Consider the following 21,468-nt stretch of genomic DNA (forward strand, 5'->3'; position numbering starts at 1 on the left):
ACATTCATTTTGAAAAGAACAAATAACAAATTTTATTAGAAAATCTTTACGTTACTACTTTCCGTTCCACATTTGGCTTTTTCACCTGGACTGACATTTACGTGAAAATATCTATTAGTTTTTCTGTTCAAGTATTGAGAGTGTGAACCAAACCTCTACAAAAAACCGAAACATAAAAATCAAGGCACTTTAAAAAATTAATTTTCTAATAATTGTTACTGCTTACAAAAAATCGTGGCAAACAGTTCACAGATCGTAACATTATTTCTTGAAGTTTGTGTGCAGCATGAAGTATACATGAAGTATAATTACACATAAATAAGCTGCTATGTTTGTTCGTCATTTGATAAAAGAAGCAAAATATTTAATCATGACTATTTTCAGAATGTAAAACTCAGATAGGTACAGTACTAGATCTTGTACAAGCATAACTTTATTGCACTTGCAAAAATACAATTCAAAACATAGATAATTTGTTATATTATTATTAGGGCAATGTACATTTAGTTCGGTATGGATTTCTCTGTTAATCGGTTCATGACTTTATATTTAGGTTCGTATATTTTGGTAGATTTTTTTTTAAATGTTCTCTGTCCTGTTTCAATGCTCTTTAAATACGGATGATAACGACGAATCACTCTTAATAGGATATTGGCGCTATTTCGGCAGATGTGTAACAACTACTCTCGTTTTTTTCATTTTTCTTTTCTATGAAGAAAGTTTTTCGACTTATTAAAGTTAAGTTTTTAGACTTATTAAAAGTGCTGCCCGTGCGTTTCGCTACCCACCCGTAATTTATTAATCTTAGTAACGATTAATCGTTGTTATTTGAGCGCGAAATTGTACCAGCAATTGAACTATTACTAATAAATACTCTTAAACTTACGCTACAATTATTTCGTTACACACACATATATAAAATACATTATTTGAATAAATGTATGATTTATTTTTATCCGCCTTGATTCGTTGTGGCCACTCTTATATAAAAAGTTCATAAAAAAATTACTAGGAGGTAAATGCAGGGAGAAGGTGGAAGAAGGCGGTTTTCAATATATCGCTTACTTACAAACGTAAAGTTGAGGAGTAAAAAGCAAAAACAATTAATGAGTATCAAACAATGAACAAGATAACCCAAAGTACAAAGAACAAAGTACATAATTGTTATACTATGAAATTACAATTTTCGACCTGTCATGTACTTGCAGTTCAACAAAAAAAAAATGCAAAGTTTCCTTTTAATAATGCGTATAAATGCTCGTCCATTTTTTGATGCAAGACAATAAAAATTATAATTTCACATATTTGTTCCAAAGAATATAATCTGCGATGAAGCAATTGTATTATAATATAATAATTGTATTATAATAACTTTCATTTTATATTCTTATTTGATTTTCATACATATACGCGCGAATGTTTGAAATAGAACAAGTTTGAGTTTTACAATCGCAGCACGTTAAATCCATATTAATTGACCTTTTAAAATCTAATTCTCGTGTTAACTAAGATAATAATGGCGAGTCGTTTAAATTGATATTACTCGATGACAGAGATGCAATTACTACCCAACAATTCTGCAATTATTTATATTCGGATCTATTTCCTGCAACTTATTTTCGTTTTTCTTGTGTGTTCATTAATACTTGAAAATTTAACATTTCTAGACTTTTTCTGTAAATTTCACAATGACCGAAAACCAGTAACTAGAGCACATAAATATATAGGTCTAACTCTAAACTGCAAGAATAAAAAATCTTTTCTCTAATGGTTTCACGAATATTTAAGATAGTTCTTTTTTCAATTCCTTTGTGCCGATACTTTATCCTTCGTGCTTCGAGTACCTGCTTATTACGATTGTTTATATATATGTTTGAATCGGTTTTTCATCTGTAATTTTAAACTACAGTTTCTTATAGACTATAGTCCCTTTTGTTTAAAAAGCTTTTGCAATCGATTCGAGGCTAGAACAATTTACTCAGAGTCGATTCTTTGTGTTTCAAAGTTGTTTTTATCGGTCGATCAGCCGAGTGCTTCAAAGCACGAGCCTCTTGATACCGCATTCGCAACAAAACTTGGCAGTTTCCGGGAATTTGAAACCACATCGGTGACAATATTTGGACATCTTGCATTTGGTCATGTTCGTGACTCCATCGCTGTCTTGACGATTGTTCCTCAACAAATCCTCATCGAAGCATCCGACCACATCGTTAGTGCTGCGTCCATGATGCGAATATTTGCGATTTAAACTAGGAGGAAGAAATTGAATGGGGTTTTAGGCATGCAGGAGATTATATGGTACCGGCGAAAATTACGGCAAATTACACACATAATCCAAAATATACTCTAGAATATAATCTATCGTTCGTGTAAAAATTGGCTTGGAAAATATTTAGAGTTTTGAAATGTATTATTGTAATGCAGAGCAATCTTTATAGAAGCGGATAATTGTTAAGTAAAAAATATGCATACCTATAACATAAACCGATTTGAGTAATAACATCGATTGAAATATGAGTATGAACGAAGAACTAGGGGCCAAATATTTTAAATATCTCTAAAGAGACGCGGAATATATGTATACAAAATTGTACCGTATAGGACATACATATACGTGCGCGCGCGCGTGTGTGTGTGTCGTGTAATAGAATAATACGATAAGAATTTTCTCTAATATTTTATACATACTATATCACTAAACAATCGCATATTAACCTGCTATAAGCGGAATCGGCGCTCATTTTATTGTAATCTTGTCTTTTGTAGCTCTCGGGCGAAGATAGTTCCTCATCGCTAATCTGTCCATTGCGTTGTCTGCCGTGAACAGGGCTAGATACGGATAAGGAATCACTTTTCATGAAGGATTTCAAGGAGGGGAAGGAACTATTTTCATTCTCGAACGAGGTCATCAATTCGTCGAACACAGAATTCGATCGTTTGATGTCCACATCCGAAGATATTATAGAGCTAAGGCTCAAATTACTTCTTGAAAGGTTCGTATAATTATTATTCCTGCTATTTAGACTGTTATTTGACGACTTGTAGGTATCGCTATTTTTATGAAACGATCTTTTTTCATGAGAATTATTCCAATTTTTTCGATCCGGGGTAGTTTTAGATGCGGAGGAGGACCGAACGGAAACGGAGCGATTAACGTTAGGCCGAATAACTTTTGTCGAGACTTTGTCAAGAATTTTATGAACTTTTTCCGAGTTACCAACAAAACTTCTATTACCACAATTTGTAGCGTCGATTACTTCACCGCCTAAAGCTTTCGATTTATCGATAATTATTCGTCTACCTAACTCTCTAACGGGAGATTTCTTTTCTAGCTTCGTTTTACAAATCGAATCTTTGAATTCTTTGCTCTCTTTGAGATCTTTGAGAAAAGGTTCTTGCGATAACGAGTTAGTCTCGGTGGAATCGCTCGAGAAATCTGCCGCGAGATCGTCGAATTCCGATGGAGGAGCTATCAAGGACGATCGTTTTTCAGGACTCGAAAGAGACGGCTGGCAAGGATATTTGACAAAAGCTGAGGAATGAGAAAGAGGAAAAGAGGAATCTTGGTTTTGTTCGATCGGCGGACTGTCCGTCACAGATTGTTCGCTGGTGTCCGACAGCAAGTCATTCATCTGCTGCTCTGCTAGTAAGAAAGGATCGTAATCCCTGCCGCTGAAAGCATAATTAGCGGTTCAATGTCATCCCTATTTCACTAGAAAACGTTTCTTTCGGGAACATATCGTTTTTTTAATTATTAAAAGTTTTGTGATTGATGCATTGATTATCCAAATTAAAATATTAATATAATTTCGCAGGAAAATTTATGATACAGAAAATAATGAAATTTACATATAGAGCTTACATAAAACTATGTATCAAGATTTCAAAAAGTTATCCGTCGATTTTCGTAAATAGATGTCTTCGTAAGTAATTAAAAAATGTGTAAATAAATAAAATTAAAATTTTGGGAAATCATAATCTATAGTCTACCTATAGTCAATAATAGATTTAAATTCAATTTGTATATCAATAATATTAAGTAAAATATTATATAACATAAATTTATTTATAATGTTCGTATCGAAGCATATAATAGAACTACAACCATTCTTTTTAATATATATTAAGGAATTTTAAGATTATTTTTTGTGATGTATTTTATAGAACTCTACCAATACATAAGATTAAAATGTTCAAGAAAACATTTACTGTACAAAAGATCTCAAAAAAGAAAGACATCTTGCGTAGTAGAATCAATGCAGTGAGTAATATAAAAACTTATTTCATAGAGGATATCGCGTATACGTACGTAAATATATACACGGAATAAATTGAAAATAGCTGCTTCAAATGTAATAAATGCGCCATGATAACATTTAAAACGAAGATACTAGCAGTAAACGGAAATTCATCGAAAAATCTGTCATCTCTTTCCCATGCTTACATTAATCTGGATTGTATCGAATTTTTCAGATTTCCTATTTTAGAAAGCAATCAACGAATGCCAAGGTCAATAATGCGCCTGTGGAACGATAACGATATGTACACAAAACATCAGAAAAGCATTTCAGCCTGGGATAAACATGCAAAGCATGTTCTTTAACCAATTTTCAAAGTAAATCTTCGTATAATGTGATAGTTAAACTCGTGTGGAGTCGCACATGCGATACAACATACATTAAAGAACGTGCCAAAATTAAATTTGCGGTTCGAACAATTAACTATATCATAATAAGAATTGGCTTAAAGCTATCGTTTCGATAAAATGAGCTAACTTGATGACAATTCTGCGAGAAGTGAGAAATTTGTCTTGACAATGTTTGTTTATCCTGCTTGGACTTACGTTCTACCGCTAAGTACGAGATTAAAATCCGGTCTCCTGCGCACATAATTGCTCCATACGGGACGTAATGGCAGTTTTATATTCCTATAATATTGTACGTGTATTACGAAACCTAAATACAGTATAAAATTGATGTTTTCATTTCGTAACGGTGAATGAAAATTGATATTTTCAATTTGTAATAAATTACGTTACAAATGACAACATCGATAGCATATTATTAAATTGTTTATCTACGAAATATAGATTTAGGTAACATTTCCAATTCAACTTAATATTTATTTTAAAGTAAATTTATAAAACTACCTTAATAGGAGCGAAATTGATTACTGTCGTCGTATTATAAAGATTTGTTCTACAAAGAACTAATAAATATCCTGAAAAATAATCTAACATGCCTATTCCTACCTGTGACATATCAAGGAAGAGTTACTGGGAACAGATGGGAGAATGCGAAATTTTGGGTTTCTCTTAAGAAACCTGCTCGCCTCCTGATGCGGTGGATCGAGATTGATCAATCTATTCTTCGAAGCTTTCGACGCCTTCTGCCAATACGTTTGATTATCGATTTTCTCCTTTTCGTTGCAGTTCTTTTTCATTATCATATGGCTTTTAATCTCCGGCAATATTCTAAATCTGATACTTTTATTTCTTGTACCAATTTCCTCAATCGTTTCCACTTCAACAGATTCGACTTGCTTCACATCCGTGAGATCTACCGCATCGGCGGATGATGCTAAACTATCACTGCTTTCATTCAAAATACTCATATTTTCTACCTCGATCGTTTTCGATCGATGTGGTTTCAAGGCTGTCGATCGATTTATTAACGAATCATGCAATCGAACTCGTTGACTTAATCTAAAGCAAGATTCTGACAAAACTATCGATCGTAAACTGCGGGAATTCTGCTTGGTTCTATCGTTTTCGTCAGAGACAGATTTGAAATTATTTATATTGTCTTGTACACGACGTTCGATGCTATTATCACTATCGCAATCGAAATCTTTGACCGAGCAATTTTTGTAGATTTCTTGCACTTCTTCGCTTATGACATCTTTTTTCACGGCAGATTTCTCGAATATATTTAATGTATTCTTTGAATTATTATTATCTTCAATAACAGTATATTCTCTCTTATAACAACAATCATCTTTTTTCAGATTTGCACCGAAATGACTCGTTAAAGATTCAGTTAGATTGCAATTATAATTACTTTCGCTAAATTTTATTCTACTTTGTGCTTCCGAAGACTCTTCCATAAGATTATCTGCTAGAACATTCTTATTTAACGATGTATCGCAAACTTGACTCTCAGAATGTAAGGAGTTTTCATTAATATTAACAGATGCTTCGCCAACATTCTTCTCACATTTGAAATTTAGAGAAACTTCCGCCGGACAGTTACAAATATTTATTTGATTCGCAATTTCTTTTTTGTGCACTTTTGGAGATTCTATTTGCTCTTCTTTCTGCACTGGCGATGTAACGTTCAAGAAGCTTTCTCCTTTCTTTTTTAACAAGGAACACGTATCTCTTGACAAAACTTTTCTCTCTCTTTGTGCTATCGGAGACGAAATTGTTGAGGAACCTTCTATGTTTTTATTACATTCGTTATGTCTATTGTTAGAGGGACTAACTGCAAAATTAATCTTTTCCGATTTACCAATCTTACCACGAGACGAATGCCTTGAGTTTAAAGAATTTGAATGTCTGCTTTCAACCCGATATAACATCTCAGATCCTGTTTGCGTGTCAATTTCCACTTTCCATTCAGAATTTTCTGGTAGTAGGCATAATTCTTTCTTAAAATTTTCGTAATCTTCGCATTTGAATTCCGAATAATTTTCAATGTTCATAAATGGTGTGCTTGATCTAGTTGGTTGTAACATAACGTCTGTATCAAATGGATTAGTTTCCATTTCTATCCAATTTGTTTCAGAATTATGAAACGCATCGTTATTAATATTCTCATTTCTTGTAGAATATTCACATTGACTTCGTATCGATTGAATTGAATTTTTTGTATCAATATCAAGTTCATCATTATCATTGTCGGCAGTCTTAATATATTTTCGTTTACTCCATTCATTATTTGGTTGATCATTATGTAAAATTAATTGAGTTACCTCTTGATTTGCTTCCTGTATATTACTATTAGCAATTTTTTTATTTTTTTCAGGTTCACTTATCTTGCAGATGTCTGCAAATTGTCCATAGGAAATTGAAGATAGCAAATTTTCTTCAAATAAAGGCAATATGTTTTCTTTTATATTTCCTTCTATCGCACCAACGCTTTCATTTGCATGTATAGTTTGTAAATTTTTGCAATCTAGTAGTCCTGTTCCTTTTATTATAGGTACATTGGCATTCAATGCATGAATATCGCTATTTTCACACAAATTTGTTTGTGAATGCATAACTTTGAAATTACTACAAGAAATCTCTGCATTATCTTCAAAATTACCTTGTGCAAAAGAATCAGCAGAAGTGGTCGGTTTTAGTTGTTTCTTCTCTAAAATTCTATCCCTCGATGATTTAAAACTTTCAGAAGGCGATATTGCGTCTGAGGTTTCGAAATAAAAATTATCTTCTTGAGATCGCATTTTATTCATCATTCCTTCCTCTTTTATTACGGAATGCTTTGATACATTTGTTTTAAGAGTTCCCAGTTTTAAATTCCGACAAGAATTTCTAGAATCGCTTGTTGTATTCGCTTCTTCGACAACGGAATTAATCGAAGAAGTATAAATGTGATTCATTCTATCCCAATCTCCTAAACAGAATTCCACACGAGGACTATGTCTTACTGGTTTCCATTTTTTACTTCTCGTAATATGCATGTCGTCAGTTTTATCACTCATTAGCGAATCTTTAAACGAATACGTTTGATTCGATGTTGTTGACGCAGTCGACCGATTCATGTTTTCCACATTCACACTTAACGCAAATTCGACATTTTCCATTTGCTTTTCGTTCAAAGATAAATCTTCAATGCTTTCTTTAAGATCTTTCGCTTGATTTGTTTCCACAAGCTGTTTCCATGTTATCAACTCATTTTCTCTATATATGATGCATGACTTCACAGTGACACCCATAATGTCGTCGTTAATCGAAATATCGTTTAATGTTGGATTGCCTTGACTTCTAGCTGAAACGATGTTCGCTTTCAATGATCTAGCAGAATTTAATGGTTGATGCCTCTCGTCTTGTTTAGTTTTCTGGCTCGTGGTTTTATCTTGTCTCACTATTCCTTGTGTCTTTTTCAATTGTTTGCTGTACGGTCTTGGCAAGGGGACGCTGTTGCACTCTTCGAAACTTTCTTTCTTATGTTTTAAGGGCGGAACAGGGAGGTGAGAGGTTCTTTTAACAGGGGGAGCAGGTCGAAAGGTAACCGGTCCGGCCTCGTCTTCCAGTGGTCTGAGGATGAGGAAACAGGATCAAGGATGTGTGCCTGACATCAGGAGAAGGTCATCAGGCTTTATCAATATCTGATGCATGCTGTCGCTTAAATATTTCTGATTAAAAACAACCTTGTCCCTTTTCCTTCTCCTCATGCACGCTACTAACATGTACTTAAATTAAGCTCCACGTATATATTTCCTAAGACGCACATTGATTGTGGTTATGTATATTCAAAGGCAGCATACCTATTTATACGGTCTATCAATCGTGACTTCATCGGAACCGTAGGGCTGGAGGACTCTCTCGTTTGACTAGGACGTCTGCTGTAATTGTAAAAGTAATTTAGTCAAATTAGAGTATATGTATGTATAGATATTGTTTGAAAAGTTCGTTTCATTAAAAAAGTGAAGTTTTGATTTTTGAAAGATGTCATTGAATTTATAAGATGAAAGATAGTTAAAGCGTAGATTTTATCACCGAATTTATATGTACTCCAGTCACACGAACCGATTTATGATAGGGTAACTTCATTTATGATAGGCTCGAGACTCAAATAAATGAATTTCAGCTGTATGCCAAAAAGTATTCGCTTTTTCCTGAAAAAAGTCAAACAACTTACACGACAGTCGATTTCTGTTTAACGGGGGTGTCTTTGGTCTTGTTGCAACTCGGTGCTGATGCGCTCTCTTTGGCTTTATTATTAGCTGCCAGTGTCGGCAACGTTTTGTTGCCGGAACTCAGGGTGATCGTTGAGCCTGTGGAATACTTCTCGCGGGTTGCTTGTCGACGACTCTTCAATACTGGAGCTCGATATTTCATCCTTGCTTCAAGACGTTCCTTGGCGATGTTCGTTGCAGGGCTGACCGGCGCTCGTGTAATTCTTTCCTTGCACCAGGCCACGTGTCTGTCGTATGCCTTGACACCAAAATGCCGGTTACAGGTCGGACACATGCCCTGTTCGTTAGCGCGTGTTGGTGCATTTGATATAATCGTTGTGCCACACTGTTTCTGCATCGTAGAATCTGCCTAAAAATATATTGCAGCACTGTATAAAATCCTACGATATGCAAATAGAGTTTATATATTCAAATTTATAGCTTATATATCTTATATAATAATTATTACTACACAGCAATAGATACGAATTATATTACGATTTAACAACAAAGCAGCAAAGCAGATATAAGCAAACTATAATTTTATAAAGCACTTCGCGAAGAGAATTCATTGCATGCACGAACGCACTTGTGTCATTCGTGATGCATCTGGGTTAATTCTACCTGCAATTCTCACCTCCCCCTGCCTGCCTCGCTAGTTACCTTCTCATTTCAATTCAACCGTGCAATCTTATATTACTCAATTATTCCGTTTACATATTATGTATAAATTTATCTCTTGAATCGAAATCATAAATATACAAAATTATTTGTAACAATTGTGCCAATTATTTTTACTCATAGTTCCGTTTCATCAGGTTAATTATGAAATAATTATTCGATAATTTAGTAATTATTTCCTTTTAAAAACACAAGTAACAATTTTTCTTAAACATATGATACGTTTTACATAATACATAAAGGTATGTATTTCAAGCTAATTTACTTATCTGATTTTAAAATTAAAATTAAAGCCTCTGACTTTTATTAATCTTGAGATTGAATATACACTTGTAAAATTTGATTGGTTTACGTTAATATATCAGAGGATTCAAAACTTACGATCTCGTTGCGTGCTGCGCGGATAGCCCGCAGAAAATCATCATGCGTTTGTTTCCAAGTGGATTTAGGATTGGAGAATTTATCATCCAGTGAACGACGTTTCTTCTCTTGCTTGGGCAGAAACTCTGCCAACTCGGTGCCCTGGATCCTCTGTTTCGCCGAGTCGAAGGGCTTCCTTTTCTTGTTCGCGGATCGCTCGCAAATCTTCGAGTGCTTGTCCAACGACTGCGGCATAAAGGTCCGTGCGCAGATCGCGCACGGCAGAAGGATGGGCGGCACATCTGTGTCCATTTACCAAGAATTAATGAGCTGCTGCGATCCTCCTGTTCGACAGGCACACGAGATGCGTCCGTATATCGAGCAGAATGAATCAGAACGATCGAAACGCGTCAACCAGCATTAGTGAGCCGATATCAATGTATCTTCAACAGTTCAGCCTCATAATATTCTCATCTCTTTCAATCGAAGAATCCATGATTTCTGACTCAGACTGCGATAAATGGAAGTCATTCGAACGTGCACACATGAACGCGTCGAGAGATTAGTAATCTTAGTATTAATCGTTAAGTTAGAGCTTAAGTGAAGTCACTGAAATCTTACAAATTACAATGTTAATTTTACCTTTAACGATTAAAGCTTTTTAAAAGATTTATTTATATTTACAAGCTTCAAATAAAGATTTATTTGAAAATCAGCAGCGTCGTACCACAATTAATTTTAACTCAGTTAATATCACTCTGTATCAAAGGTCAATTCGCCAAACTATTCGCTTCTCATAACTGATAATGTCCAAACTAATCACTTAAATACCCAGGGTCGCGATGAAACTATTAAGGCAAAAAACAGAAACACGTAGAGATCAAGCGCATGTAAAAGTATCGATTCGATATCGAGCAAGATCGAATTCTATGAATCGATAGGTAATTGACGATCGAACAGATCGATCGTTTGCAGTGCACGCGTAGATAGCAGCCACCTGTGTGGTTCTTCTTTTGAACGACGTCCACGACAACAAAGATGAGGTGGAGGTGGATGAGGACGAGGTGTCGCCCTCGCAAGAACTACTCGCCCACGAACGATCAAGCTTCCTTTTTTGGTGTACCGAGTTACCGTTTGAGCATTATGAGTCTTGTGTTGCGCTATGGACGAGAGCTGCAGCATGCTGCTCTCAGCGCGGCGATTCCTTCCTTCCCCGCTTTTTCGATGACTTCCATGACCACGTTGAATACCATCCAACGTTTGCCTTTCCGAAGTGTCACCTTCACGGACGAATTCATAATCCTGCCGACGCGTTATTCATCGATGATTAACGACAGATGGTTTTCATTCTCCTTATGCGGATTACTGCGATTTTTTTTACGTTGTACACCGATGATAAATAGATTTATGAGCGTATTTTTTTGAACCTGAGTTTCAAGAGCCTGCTACCGAAAAGATTTAAAAGGGCAATTTTATTTGCAATCATCGTCGATAAATCTAATAAAGTATCATCTCGCGTGTTTATTGCATCAGGAAATATATTTCTATTATTTGATTTTAAAATTACTAAGAATTCCAGATATTCACATTGTTACTTCAAAAAGAAATTATGTCATCTTTCACTTGCAGATCACGTAACTAACCGTAAGACGTAAAGTAACGTGCGAGCCATAAAATACAAGATAACAATATTGGCATTCTCTTTCATTACCAACTGAGGAGATCCAATGAATTCCGCGTTATTTATAACGCTATTTTCAGGAACGTTCGATCCTATCGTTTGTGATATAAGCATCAAGAGACAAGGATTATAATAAATTGCAAAAAACAAAAGAGATTACATAAACATGAAGAAATTAATATTAACTTCAATGTATTCTAACTGGAATATCCTTTGTTTAACTAAACTATAAAAAAACCTTTGATTGCAACGTTCACCACATGAAATATGAACAAAGAAAAGAAAAAATATTAACGACGAATCAATAAAAACGTAATTTAAAGTTAACAGAATCAAATTTGACTGTTAAGTTGTTAACTAGAAATGACACAATGGTTAGACCAGAGTAATCAAAGGTGAACGAAAAGCACTCACAAAAATTTTAGAGAATCTCCACTTTTCATCACATAAATCTCACCTGATTCACAGGATTGTTCGACTTGCACTATTTCTTTTAAGTTGATAAGTTGCTCTATCGTCGAACAGTGATCATAGGGCGGCCCTTGGTCCGCCCCTGCGATAGCTCCTCTCGAAACACAGCACAACATTGAAGAGCATGGAGACGCACCGACTGAGTCTTTCCATCGGCACGAGGCTGTTCTTGTACGCAACGTGTATCCGTGATCTCGTTCTCTTCTCTTGTTAAATGGAGTTTATTTTAGGTGTCACTGCGAGAGAGTCAGGAACGTTTGCTGCTTCCTTTTAATAGCGATAGGATTGATACTCTCACTCTCACTTTACTCTCTCATTCTCACTCTATTAAGAAAATTAGTCGAGGTCAATTTCTAGATAACTTCTAGTTCTAAATTTTTTAATGTAGTAGGAGATAAGGACATATATGTACATATGTATACATCGTGTTCACTTATTTTTTCTTGAATTCAAATGTAATATTAAAAAATGCAAATATAATGCCTCCATATGTGGAAATTACCTTTTTTAAGCCTTTTAAAATATTTTCTAATATTATCTTAAGTATATTTTGAGCAAGTAAAAATATTAAAAAGAATTTAAAATAATTTAAAACAAGTAATTCTAGAGGACAATCTTTTTTGGACTTAATAAATTTGTCTCTGAAAAGTTAAATAATTTTATGAAGTATCAAATACGACGCTTCGAATAAACTGTAAATGTGATTTTAAATACACGATGCCTCCTTGTCACCTAAGCCGTCACAACAGATTGTTTTGAAACATATAACGAACATCTATTCATTATGTAAGACGAATTATGTGGACTTTTTTTCCATTAAAAACCTACGAATAAGTTATGTACATATATATATTTTTTTCTTTTTTATACTTAATCCCACTTTATTATATGAGAGCATTGATGCTCTTTTAAGAATAAAATTCAAAGAGTAACAATGTAATTGGCATTAGATTGCCGACGAAATTTAAAAAAGTTTCGAATGTGAAATGGCTTTCATATTGTCGATAAAAGTTCAACAACGTGTGAAATCACTGTCTAGAGTTTACTTGCAAAAAAGTATCCGTTATACACAAGTTCATGTTCTTAATTCTATTACGAGTTTCAATTCCGGTAAATATTGTGACCATGCAACATGGATCACTCTTAAATATAATGATTTAATATATCGATGTCACACATGTATACACGTAGATTTAATCAATACTGTTAGGAATACATTAAAGACACATACAAGTCCATATATGTATACATTGGAATGAGTATTGATGTAAGAAACATTTCAATAATTGAATAACTTGAACAATTTATGTACGTTCAAACAATTAATTGTATATGTATCTGATTCGAAGAATAATAACAATGATAATCATTACTTATCCAACAAATGCAAATTATTTTTATAATAATGACAAATGCAACTAAAAGCATTTCGAAGGTTAAAGCAAAATTTTCTTTCGATAGAAACAGCAATAGAATTATTTTCAAAATTTCAAATAAATTTTCAAATAAGATTTCAAATAACCCAAAAATTAAAAATTCAAATTTTCATGTAAATTATTAAACGAAACCCAATGAATTAAACAATTTGCCACAATTTTAACGAAAATAACTAGCAGATATATGCAGTAATAAACATTATAGCAGTATTTAATGTTTATCATTTGTGACATAAATATCACATACGTTACGTTCGATCGCAATTGTATCAAGATTGTATATCGATTATTTATTCGCCAGGCATCAATCCGATTTTGTGTAAAATTCAAAATATGACCTCACCTTTTGCCACTTATTCAATTTTTCATTCGAAAGGAATCGATCTATTCGATCAAAGATCAGAGATCAATCTTTTCTTTTCCGTTTATACATATGTACATCCGAATACCTTCGCGTTCGCGTGGTTCTCGTATACATATATTATTAGAAAACGGCTCCGGCTACGAAACTGGAACCGGACGGAAGTATAACACGAAGAAAAACTCACGCGGCAATCGCTGGGATCTCTCGACGCGTTATTTGTATCAGGCGAATTGCCATGACTTCGTAAATACTAACAGAGACTGTTTGACATATGCAAACTTACCCTCAACCTCCGCCATGTTAGTTGTTAGGGGAAACAATGATTGCCATGGTAACCGATGACAGGTTCTCTGACAGTTGGAGAGTTCCGAGGTTTGATGAAGTTATTATTGGATTGCATATAACATTGCTCCCCGTTTCATCTGATTATTGATTTATCCGCTATCTAAATTTTATATACTACATTCTATAAGATTATGAATAAAAACTTTTTGTTTGTTTGATTTATTTTTGTAGAAATTTTATCGAGTTCTTTTATTCAGTTAATTTAATTTATTCAGTGTTCAAGTCTTAACAATATTTTTCTTATTATTATTATATATACGACTATTTTTTACTTTAAGAAATTCCTTTATAACGCTATTTATCGAGATATTTAATTAATTTGTACCTATGCCCTATGTCTATAAAGTATGAGTTATGCACAAGGATTGTAACAATTATGTCATAACCAAAATTTAAAAAGTTACAGTATAAGAATTGATAAAAATAAAAAAAAAGAATTCTGTTATCGATAATGGCTGCCAGTAAAGAATTTTGATTATTTATAATGGTTTTCGTAATCAAAACATTTAAAAGTATGGTTATTTGTAACCAAAACACTATTTAATGTACCGAATAATTGGTTAATGTACCAATGTAACCGAAATATTTTTTAAAAAATTTCTTTAAGATTTAGTTTGTTCATTATATTACATTTAAGCAAATATTGTGTTGTCAATGACTTTTTATACAAAACTTAGAAATATCTGTTACTTTTGGTTCTAGTTATACTTGCTATTGTTCTGTAGTTCTGTATAAACTTATATAAATGATCATATTATTCATATTTATTTATGTATTAAAGAGAAAATAATTTTTTCCATTTGATTACTATTTAATATTTTATATTAATATAAAAAATGGCTTGCTATTTGTAAAATTGAGGATCGTCATAATCATTATTTTAGCTAATTCATGATTTACAGACAATCAGTATATGTCACAAGTTACATTTGCTTTCGAAAAGTTTAAAAAAAGTAACAGAATTAATACTATTATTTTACAAAGAAATTAATATAAAAGGAATCAACCTAAAATGTTAAGGTTTATAAAGAAAGATATTTTTATTTATTTTCAGGTATTTTATTTTCAAAATAAATTATATATATATGTATAAGAGCATATTATGTAAAGTATGTGTTACCGTACACAGGTTATATAAGGTTATATAACCTAATTCTAATAAATTATTTTCCATTTGCAATTTTATTGATAAAGATTTTAGTTATGTGTACGTTTTGGAACATGTATATTAATATAACACAATTAAAGATAATGTCCAAAATTTTGGTTCCAAATAGATACAAATATATATATGTAGAGGCATTGATACCTATGAAGATTTACGGGATTACACGATTAGAATCTAGCGAGAATTGTGAAATTGCTTCAAATTGTTCCTTCTATTGTATGTATATGGATATTGCAGGTGGGAAGATCTAGTACGAGGACTTTTTCTGTAAATAGAATGTTGTTTTCAGAAGAAAAATATCTAGAAATCAAGGAAGATAACGGAGTAAGAATACATTACATCTGCAAAGCTAGTACCAATAAATTTCCTATTTCCCACAGATATTAATTTTAGATCTACAATAAAAAATATATTATTAACTATTAACATATTAATTTAATTATCATTTTCTAACTATCAATAATATTATAAATATACTACTAAACTATTTTTTCTTTCTTTTTTTTTTGCAATTAGGTAAAGACATTGATATTAAATCATCCAGAATCTCGTAATTCTTTATCTTTGAAAATGTTAAAGTCTTTATTAATGAACATAAAAAAGGATGAAGATAGTAAAGATCTTCGATCCATAGTTATTAAATCTGGATTGGAAAGAGTATTTTCTGCTGGACACAACTTAAAAGAACTGGTTTGTAGATGGATCATGAAATACTACTAGTAGAAGTCTTTTTAATGTAAGAATTTACATTCATTGTAGAGAAATGATTGGCTTGCATTGTTTAGACTGGTAACAATGAGAAACTTCACAAGGAAATCTTTGAAACATGCTCAGAGTTGATGCGAACAATTACTCAAAGTCCTGTTCCTATAATTGTTGCTGTAGATGGTATAGCAACTGCAGCTGGCTGTCAATTGGTTACTGCATGTGATATTGCTATTTGTACTGAACAAAGTTCATTTGCTACACCAGGGTATATACATTCTGTATACTAGATATAAATTTAAATATAAATACAAATTTACTTTTACGTATAAATGTGCTATACATATTCTTAATTAATTCTTACAGTTTAAATAATACTTATTTACCACTAAATTTTAGAGCCAACCTTGGAATATTTTGTTCTACACCAGGTATTCCCTTAGTTCGAAATGTACCCAAGAAGATAGCAATGTACATGCTATTTACAGGTTTTAGCATTAGTGGCAAAGAAGCATACGAAGCAGGACTTGTGAGTAAAGTTGTACAAAATGATAAATTTGGTAAGTTGAAATTTCATTTAACAAAATAATTAATTGAAATGCTACTAACTCTAGAATATTTTATCTTGTTTCCTATTTAGAAGAAGAAATTGAAAAGATTACTACATCTATAAATATGAAAAGCCGTTCTATTATTCATGTTGGAAAAACATTTTTGTATGAACAATTGGATCTTGATATGTCAACCGCATATTTCTTAGGAACTGAAAAGATGATTAATAGTTTAAAAATGAAAGATGCTCAAGAAGGTATCAAAAGTTTCATTGAGAAACGAAAACCTATTTGGAGTCATGATTATGAGAAAAATTAATATGGACTGGTGTATATATATGAAATATCTAATATAAATTCCTAGTAATGGAAAAATTTTTATTATTTTTGTAGAAAATGTTATAAATATGATTACTTCTATTGTATTTCTATATTAAACCATCTGACATAATAAAATTTATTATGTTCTTTGCTAGTTTTTCACAGTTAATTATTAAAATTATGTTAACGTAATTGATTTAACTTTCGCCCATCGAAGAATTGATTCTCCTTGTTGGAACTATTCAAAAGTGTCGTTTTTATAGCGATAAGATGAAGAACGAAACAAAAAGAATTTTTAACCTTACATGACAGTAAAATTCACTTACAATGTATCATCAATTTATGTTCAAATTTAAAACAAATTTCATGCAAAAATTCATATAAAAAGTACGTGAATATAATTATTGAAATATATTTAAACAGATTTTTATATGCTATAAAATATTTCTGCTTTTAAAATTGCACTAGAAATTTTTGATAGATAGAAAACCAAACTTATTTTATTGAAATACGAATGAACCTTTTATGAAAGAGATTTGTTTTTAACATTTTACAAATCTATGTCAGAAAATGAAATATTTAATTTTCTTTCATTTTCGTTATCAATTGCATAAGTCTTCTTCTTTTTAAGATTAAAAGTTTACATAATAACAATATAAACTATACAAAATAAATCTAGAAATTGTAAAGATTATAGTGATCTCTCTATTTCAGTAATACACATGTAGATTACATATCACAGAATAAAAGTGTGTATTTTAAATACGAGAGGTCTTTGTAAAGATAAGAAAGTCGTGGTGGTCGGCGACGTCATCAATCTCGAAGAATGCTGATATCTCGACTACTCGTTACAAAAATGCTTTTTTTCTGTGTTCATTTCCCATTTTGTCTCTCGTTAAATCTGTCTCTCCCCACTTGTTAGCGAGACACGTTCATAAATCGAAACCAATATTATTATATGAAGTTAGTACGACGTTGGGTCCTAACAAAGTTAGAGTGTCGAATGTTTTGTTTGCAAAATAATAGAAAGTGCGTTCGTTTTCATTGTACATACGTCTTTTCTTTTCTTTTCTTCTCTCTTCTTTTTAGAAAAACCTTCTAATTAGTCGATGATTGTTTTGAGAAATTCTCGTCGAAGCTGTATGAAGTTTGAAACATTGAAACAAGTTCGAGAGTTCCTGTGGGTCAAGGAATTTCAACATTTGAAAATCAAGATCTGTGAAGAAAGTGCAACAACGAGAAGTGTTAAAAGGAGGTTAGCGGATTTGCTTTTCGAAATTTGCAAAGGTTCGTTTTTTTTATATACTTAGTATTATTTTTTAGTGGTGTTGCGATAATTATCCTCAGAAAAGATTAATAACGTCATTTGTGATTAAGAATTAAAAATAGTACTGAATATTATAAATGATTTTTTTACATTCTTTCTTTTATTGTAGATTGCGAGAGAATGGCCGCTATTCCGCAGGGTGCATTTGCAGCGTGCAAAGTCCGCCGCAATTTAGAACGCAATGCTATGATAACACCACCAATAGAGGAGAGGGAAAAAGCGGGTAAAGAAAACACATTCAATATGAGACCCCCTTCGGAAGATACATATCAAATCCATGAAGTATCAATTATATATTCTATTTTAGGTTGTTATTAAAATAACGAATTAAATAATGAATTTAGAATGTTATTAGAATAGTATTTTATGAGAAAGAATATTTTTGTCTTTTCATAGAATCACATTGCTATATACTGTGTTTTTATATACACATATTATATACATATATTAATTAATTTCGACGAAATATTTATAGGCCGAGAGCTTACACCGCTAAAATATAATAGCAAATTAATGAACAGCATCTGGGGACTTTATAACCGTTATTCGGTACATAATTTCAAGAAAAACAATTCTAATGATGGGATGTTTGGTAAGTTCGCGGCGATTTGGGAGACTATTTCTCACAGCCATGCATATGCCGCGAACTCGGTAATTACAACTGCAGTTACCAACAATAACTCTCAAATTATACAAAAGAGATGAACAGTATCTGATGATTTGATGATCTGATATGTGTAATATCTGTATGATCTGTAATGTGTAATACTATATATGTCTTACGATTATAGAGAATTGCAACAGTATTGCATATTCTTTTTACAACTTTTTTAATTGTACGTAGATAAATAAAATATTTTTCCTGGCAATTATGGTGCAATTTATCAAATTTTAATTTGGTACATAATGGTAAAGATTTCTACATGTAATTTTAAAAAGACTGTTGTAATATTTTGTTTAACTGTTAAAATATAGTGATATATGATAAATACAAAGTAGATAAAATATAGATTTTTATAAAAAATAGAAATATATCTATATATAGATTTTGTATATTATTGCTTAAATATTATATTGTTTTGTATATTATTACTTAAATATTATATTGTTTTATATTGTTATCTAATAAATTGCAACACACAAACGCGTATGAAATTATATCCTAGTTACAATTAATGTAATGAAGATTTACATATAATTTTACTTATAATGTTGAAACATTAGAATTTAAACAAAGTATAATTCCATCAATAAAAATAAATAACTACGAATACTTCCCTTAATTAAAATGAACGTTATGATTAGAAAAACTATATGAAGAAAGGGTCAAATCGGAAGTTTGTTCCACACAAACGACACTCTTCTCAAAATTATTCAACCAGTTATTTCGATTACATTCCTGTGTTGTTTGACGTATTATATAAGTTCTTGGTTTTCTACGTTCTGAAAATTCCTCAATGTTACTGGAATTATTAGAAACATTAATATCTAACTCCAAAGAAAGTAACGAAGACGACAACTCTGGTTCTGTAACAGGCAATAGATTTTCGAACATGTTTTTTATGGATAAGTTATTTTTTATTTTTTTAATATTTTTTTCTATGGGAAAATTTTGTCCATTCGTGTTTTCACCATTCAATTGGGTAAAACTGTTTCTTTTCTTTCTACACGAACATCGTTGAGAACGATTTTTCTTCAAATTTGGATAATTCTTCGTATTGTTGACTTCTCGACGTATCGTAAACGCAGGCTCATTCGAATTTCTTATAATTCTTTTTTCAATCACAGCATTCTTTATTTTAGAAAAGTAAAGCTTGGGTCGTTTAGAATAAAAATTAAAATTTTTTGACTTTCGTCCCAGTTTTGCTATTCTTGTTTGCGTACATTTTGTTGCAGATTGCTTGTTATTACCATTTGTCAAAACTACTTTTGTATTTTCTGGACAATTTTTTAAAGTATACGAATCTGAAAAAATATTCACATTGGATCCAGAGGAAAATATTGAATTTTCAATTTGGAAATCTAATTCACAACTTATTTCGGAACAATGTGGAACAAGAGTTGTATTTTGTTTTGGAAATATTATTTTATTATATTGTTCATTTCCATGTTTTGTGAATAATGATCCATGATAGTCTGTATTTTCAGTGTGCATAGATACTGATGGACGTTTCGTTATATAGTGCCGACTTTCGATCTTCTCGTTCGTTTGGTTGCCTTGACTTTTCAAATATTTAATCCTAGTTGGTATTTGTAACATATTTTCTTTCTTTCGGGTACGAATGATGCAGTTTAAAAACGTAGGTAATGTAGGGTCCATATTTGTACAGGGATAATAAGACTGGTAACAAGATATATAGAATAAAACTATAATAAGTTTATAAAAAATAAAAATCATTTATACATAAAAACTACATTAATTTGCAAACTTCCAAGAAATAATTACTTTCGTAGTAATAGTGATGTACATATACATAACTAAACATGAATTCTTTTTACTTTCAACATTTAATAACAAAAACAAATAGCACAAAATAATTGGTAAATATTTCAATATACACATGTTATAAATAATATACCTCTCGAATTTTATCACGTTTTTGTCTTTTTTTCAATGTGTATATGTTTGTTACTTTCTTCATATATCTTCTTAATCTATGTAAAATATTAATTTCGCTACTCCTATTTCGTTTGAAATCATTTGCATGTGGAAGATCCTCTTCGTTTCGCAAGTAAGTATTTCTTAATGCATTAATTTCAGCACGTAACTCATCCAAATTACTGGCAAGTATTTTAATTTGATCGATCATTTGACCCATTCTTCGTTGATCGCGATAACATGCCGCCATACTGATTATAACTAGCTCGGCTGTTTAAAATACATATATAATTTCTAAAGATCAATACAATCTTCATGTATATATCACGTATATCATCATCATGATTTACTGCAAAAATTGAAGAATCCTTAATGACGAAGAAGACGATACATATAATAGAGTTTTTCCACCATAATCGAATATTAACATAAAGATATATTGAGTTGCATTTTTAAATGGGAACATCAGGTAGTATCGACGTTATCGTTATTATAAAATATACCAAGACAGGAAATAAAAATTTGTTGACGCATACATACTGAATAAGAAAGAAA

At 31.8% G+C, this 21,468-nt stretch overlaps 4 protein-coding genes across 6 annotated transcripts; 2 read left to right on the top strand and 2 right to left on the bottom strand.

Annotated features, from left to right (window-relative positions):
• Nucleotides 1–415: 415 nt before the first annotated feature.
• Nucleotides 416–12,615, bottom strand: LOC126916168 (uncharacterized). The gene is made up of 8 exons (XM_050721667.1): nt 12,084–12,615; nt 9,967–10,247; nt 8,868–9,274; nt 8,494–8,571; nt 5,252–8,263; nt 4,844–4,927; nt 2,716–3,672; nt 416–2,249 (listed from the first exon to the last, which is right to left on the bottom strand). Exons 1-8 carry the CDS (start codon nt 12,211–12,213, stop codon nt 2,036–2,038), a joined length of 5,163 nt encoding a protein of 1,720 aa, XP_050577624.1. The 5' UTR covers nt 12,214–12,615; the 3' UTR covers nt 416–2,035.
• Nucleotides 12,616–15,127: 2,512 nt separating this feature from the next.
• Nucleotides 15,128–17,141, top strand: LOC126916159 (enoyl-CoA hydratase domain-containing protein 3, mitochondrial). 3 transcript variants are annotated; one of them, XM_050721650.1, is made up of 7 exons: nt 15,128–15,296; nt 15,648–15,734; nt 15,927–16,100; nt 16,196–16,383; nt 16,515–16,546; nt 16,604–16,675; nt 16,756–17,141. In XM_050721650.1, exons 1-7 carry the CDS (start codon nt 15,255–15,257, stop codon nt 16,983–16,985), a joined length of 825 nt encoding a protein of 274 aa, XP_050577607.1. In that variant the 5' UTR covers nt 15,128–15,254; the 3' UTR covers nt 16,986–17,141. The 3 variants fall into 3 exon arrangements, with proteins under 3 accessions (XP_050577607.1, XP_050577606.1, XP_050577608.1); XM_050721649.1 differs by having other exon boundaries at nt 15,132–15,296; nt 16,515–16,675; XM_050721651.1 differs by having other exon boundaries at nt 15,160–15,296; nt 15,520–15,734; nt 16,515–16,675.
• Nucleotides 17,142–17,295: 154 nt separating this feature from the next.
• Nucleotides 17,296–19,183, top strand: LOC126916164 (uncharacterized). Its single transcript, XM_050721660.1, has 4 exons — nt 17,296–17,950; nt 18,077–18,274; nt 18,424–18,574; nt 18,788–19,183. The coding sequence occupies exons 2-4, from the start codon at nt 18,097–18,099 to the stop codon at nt 19,017–19,019; spliced, it is 561 nt and encodes a 186-aa protein (XP_050577617.1). The 5' UTR covers nt 17,296–17,950; nt 18,077–18,096; the 3' UTR covers nt 19,020–19,183.
• A 121-nt stretch (nt 19,184–19,304) lies between these two features.
• Nucleotides 19,305–21,376, bottom strand: LOC126916152 (uncharacterized). The gene is made up of 2 exons (XM_050721638.1): nt 20,894–21,376; nt 19,305–20,655 (listed from the first exon to the last, which is right to left on the bottom strand). Exons 1-2 carry the CDS (start codon nt 21,161–21,163, stop codon nt 19,594–19,596), a joined length of 1,332 nt encoding a protein of 443 aa, XP_050577595.1. The 5' UTR covers nt 21,164–21,376; the 3' UTR covers nt 19,305–19,593.
• Nucleotides 21,377–21,468: the final 92 nt, after the last annotated feature.

The sequence above is a fragment of the Bombus affinis genome, chromosome 5, assembly GCF_024516045.1.
Source record: "Bombus affinis isolate iyBomAffi1 chromosome 5, iyBomAffi1.2, whole genome shotgun sequence".
In the NCBI taxonomy this organism is placed as follows: Eukaryota; Metazoa; Arthropoda; class Insecta; order Hymenoptera; family Apidae; genus Bombus; species Bombus affinis.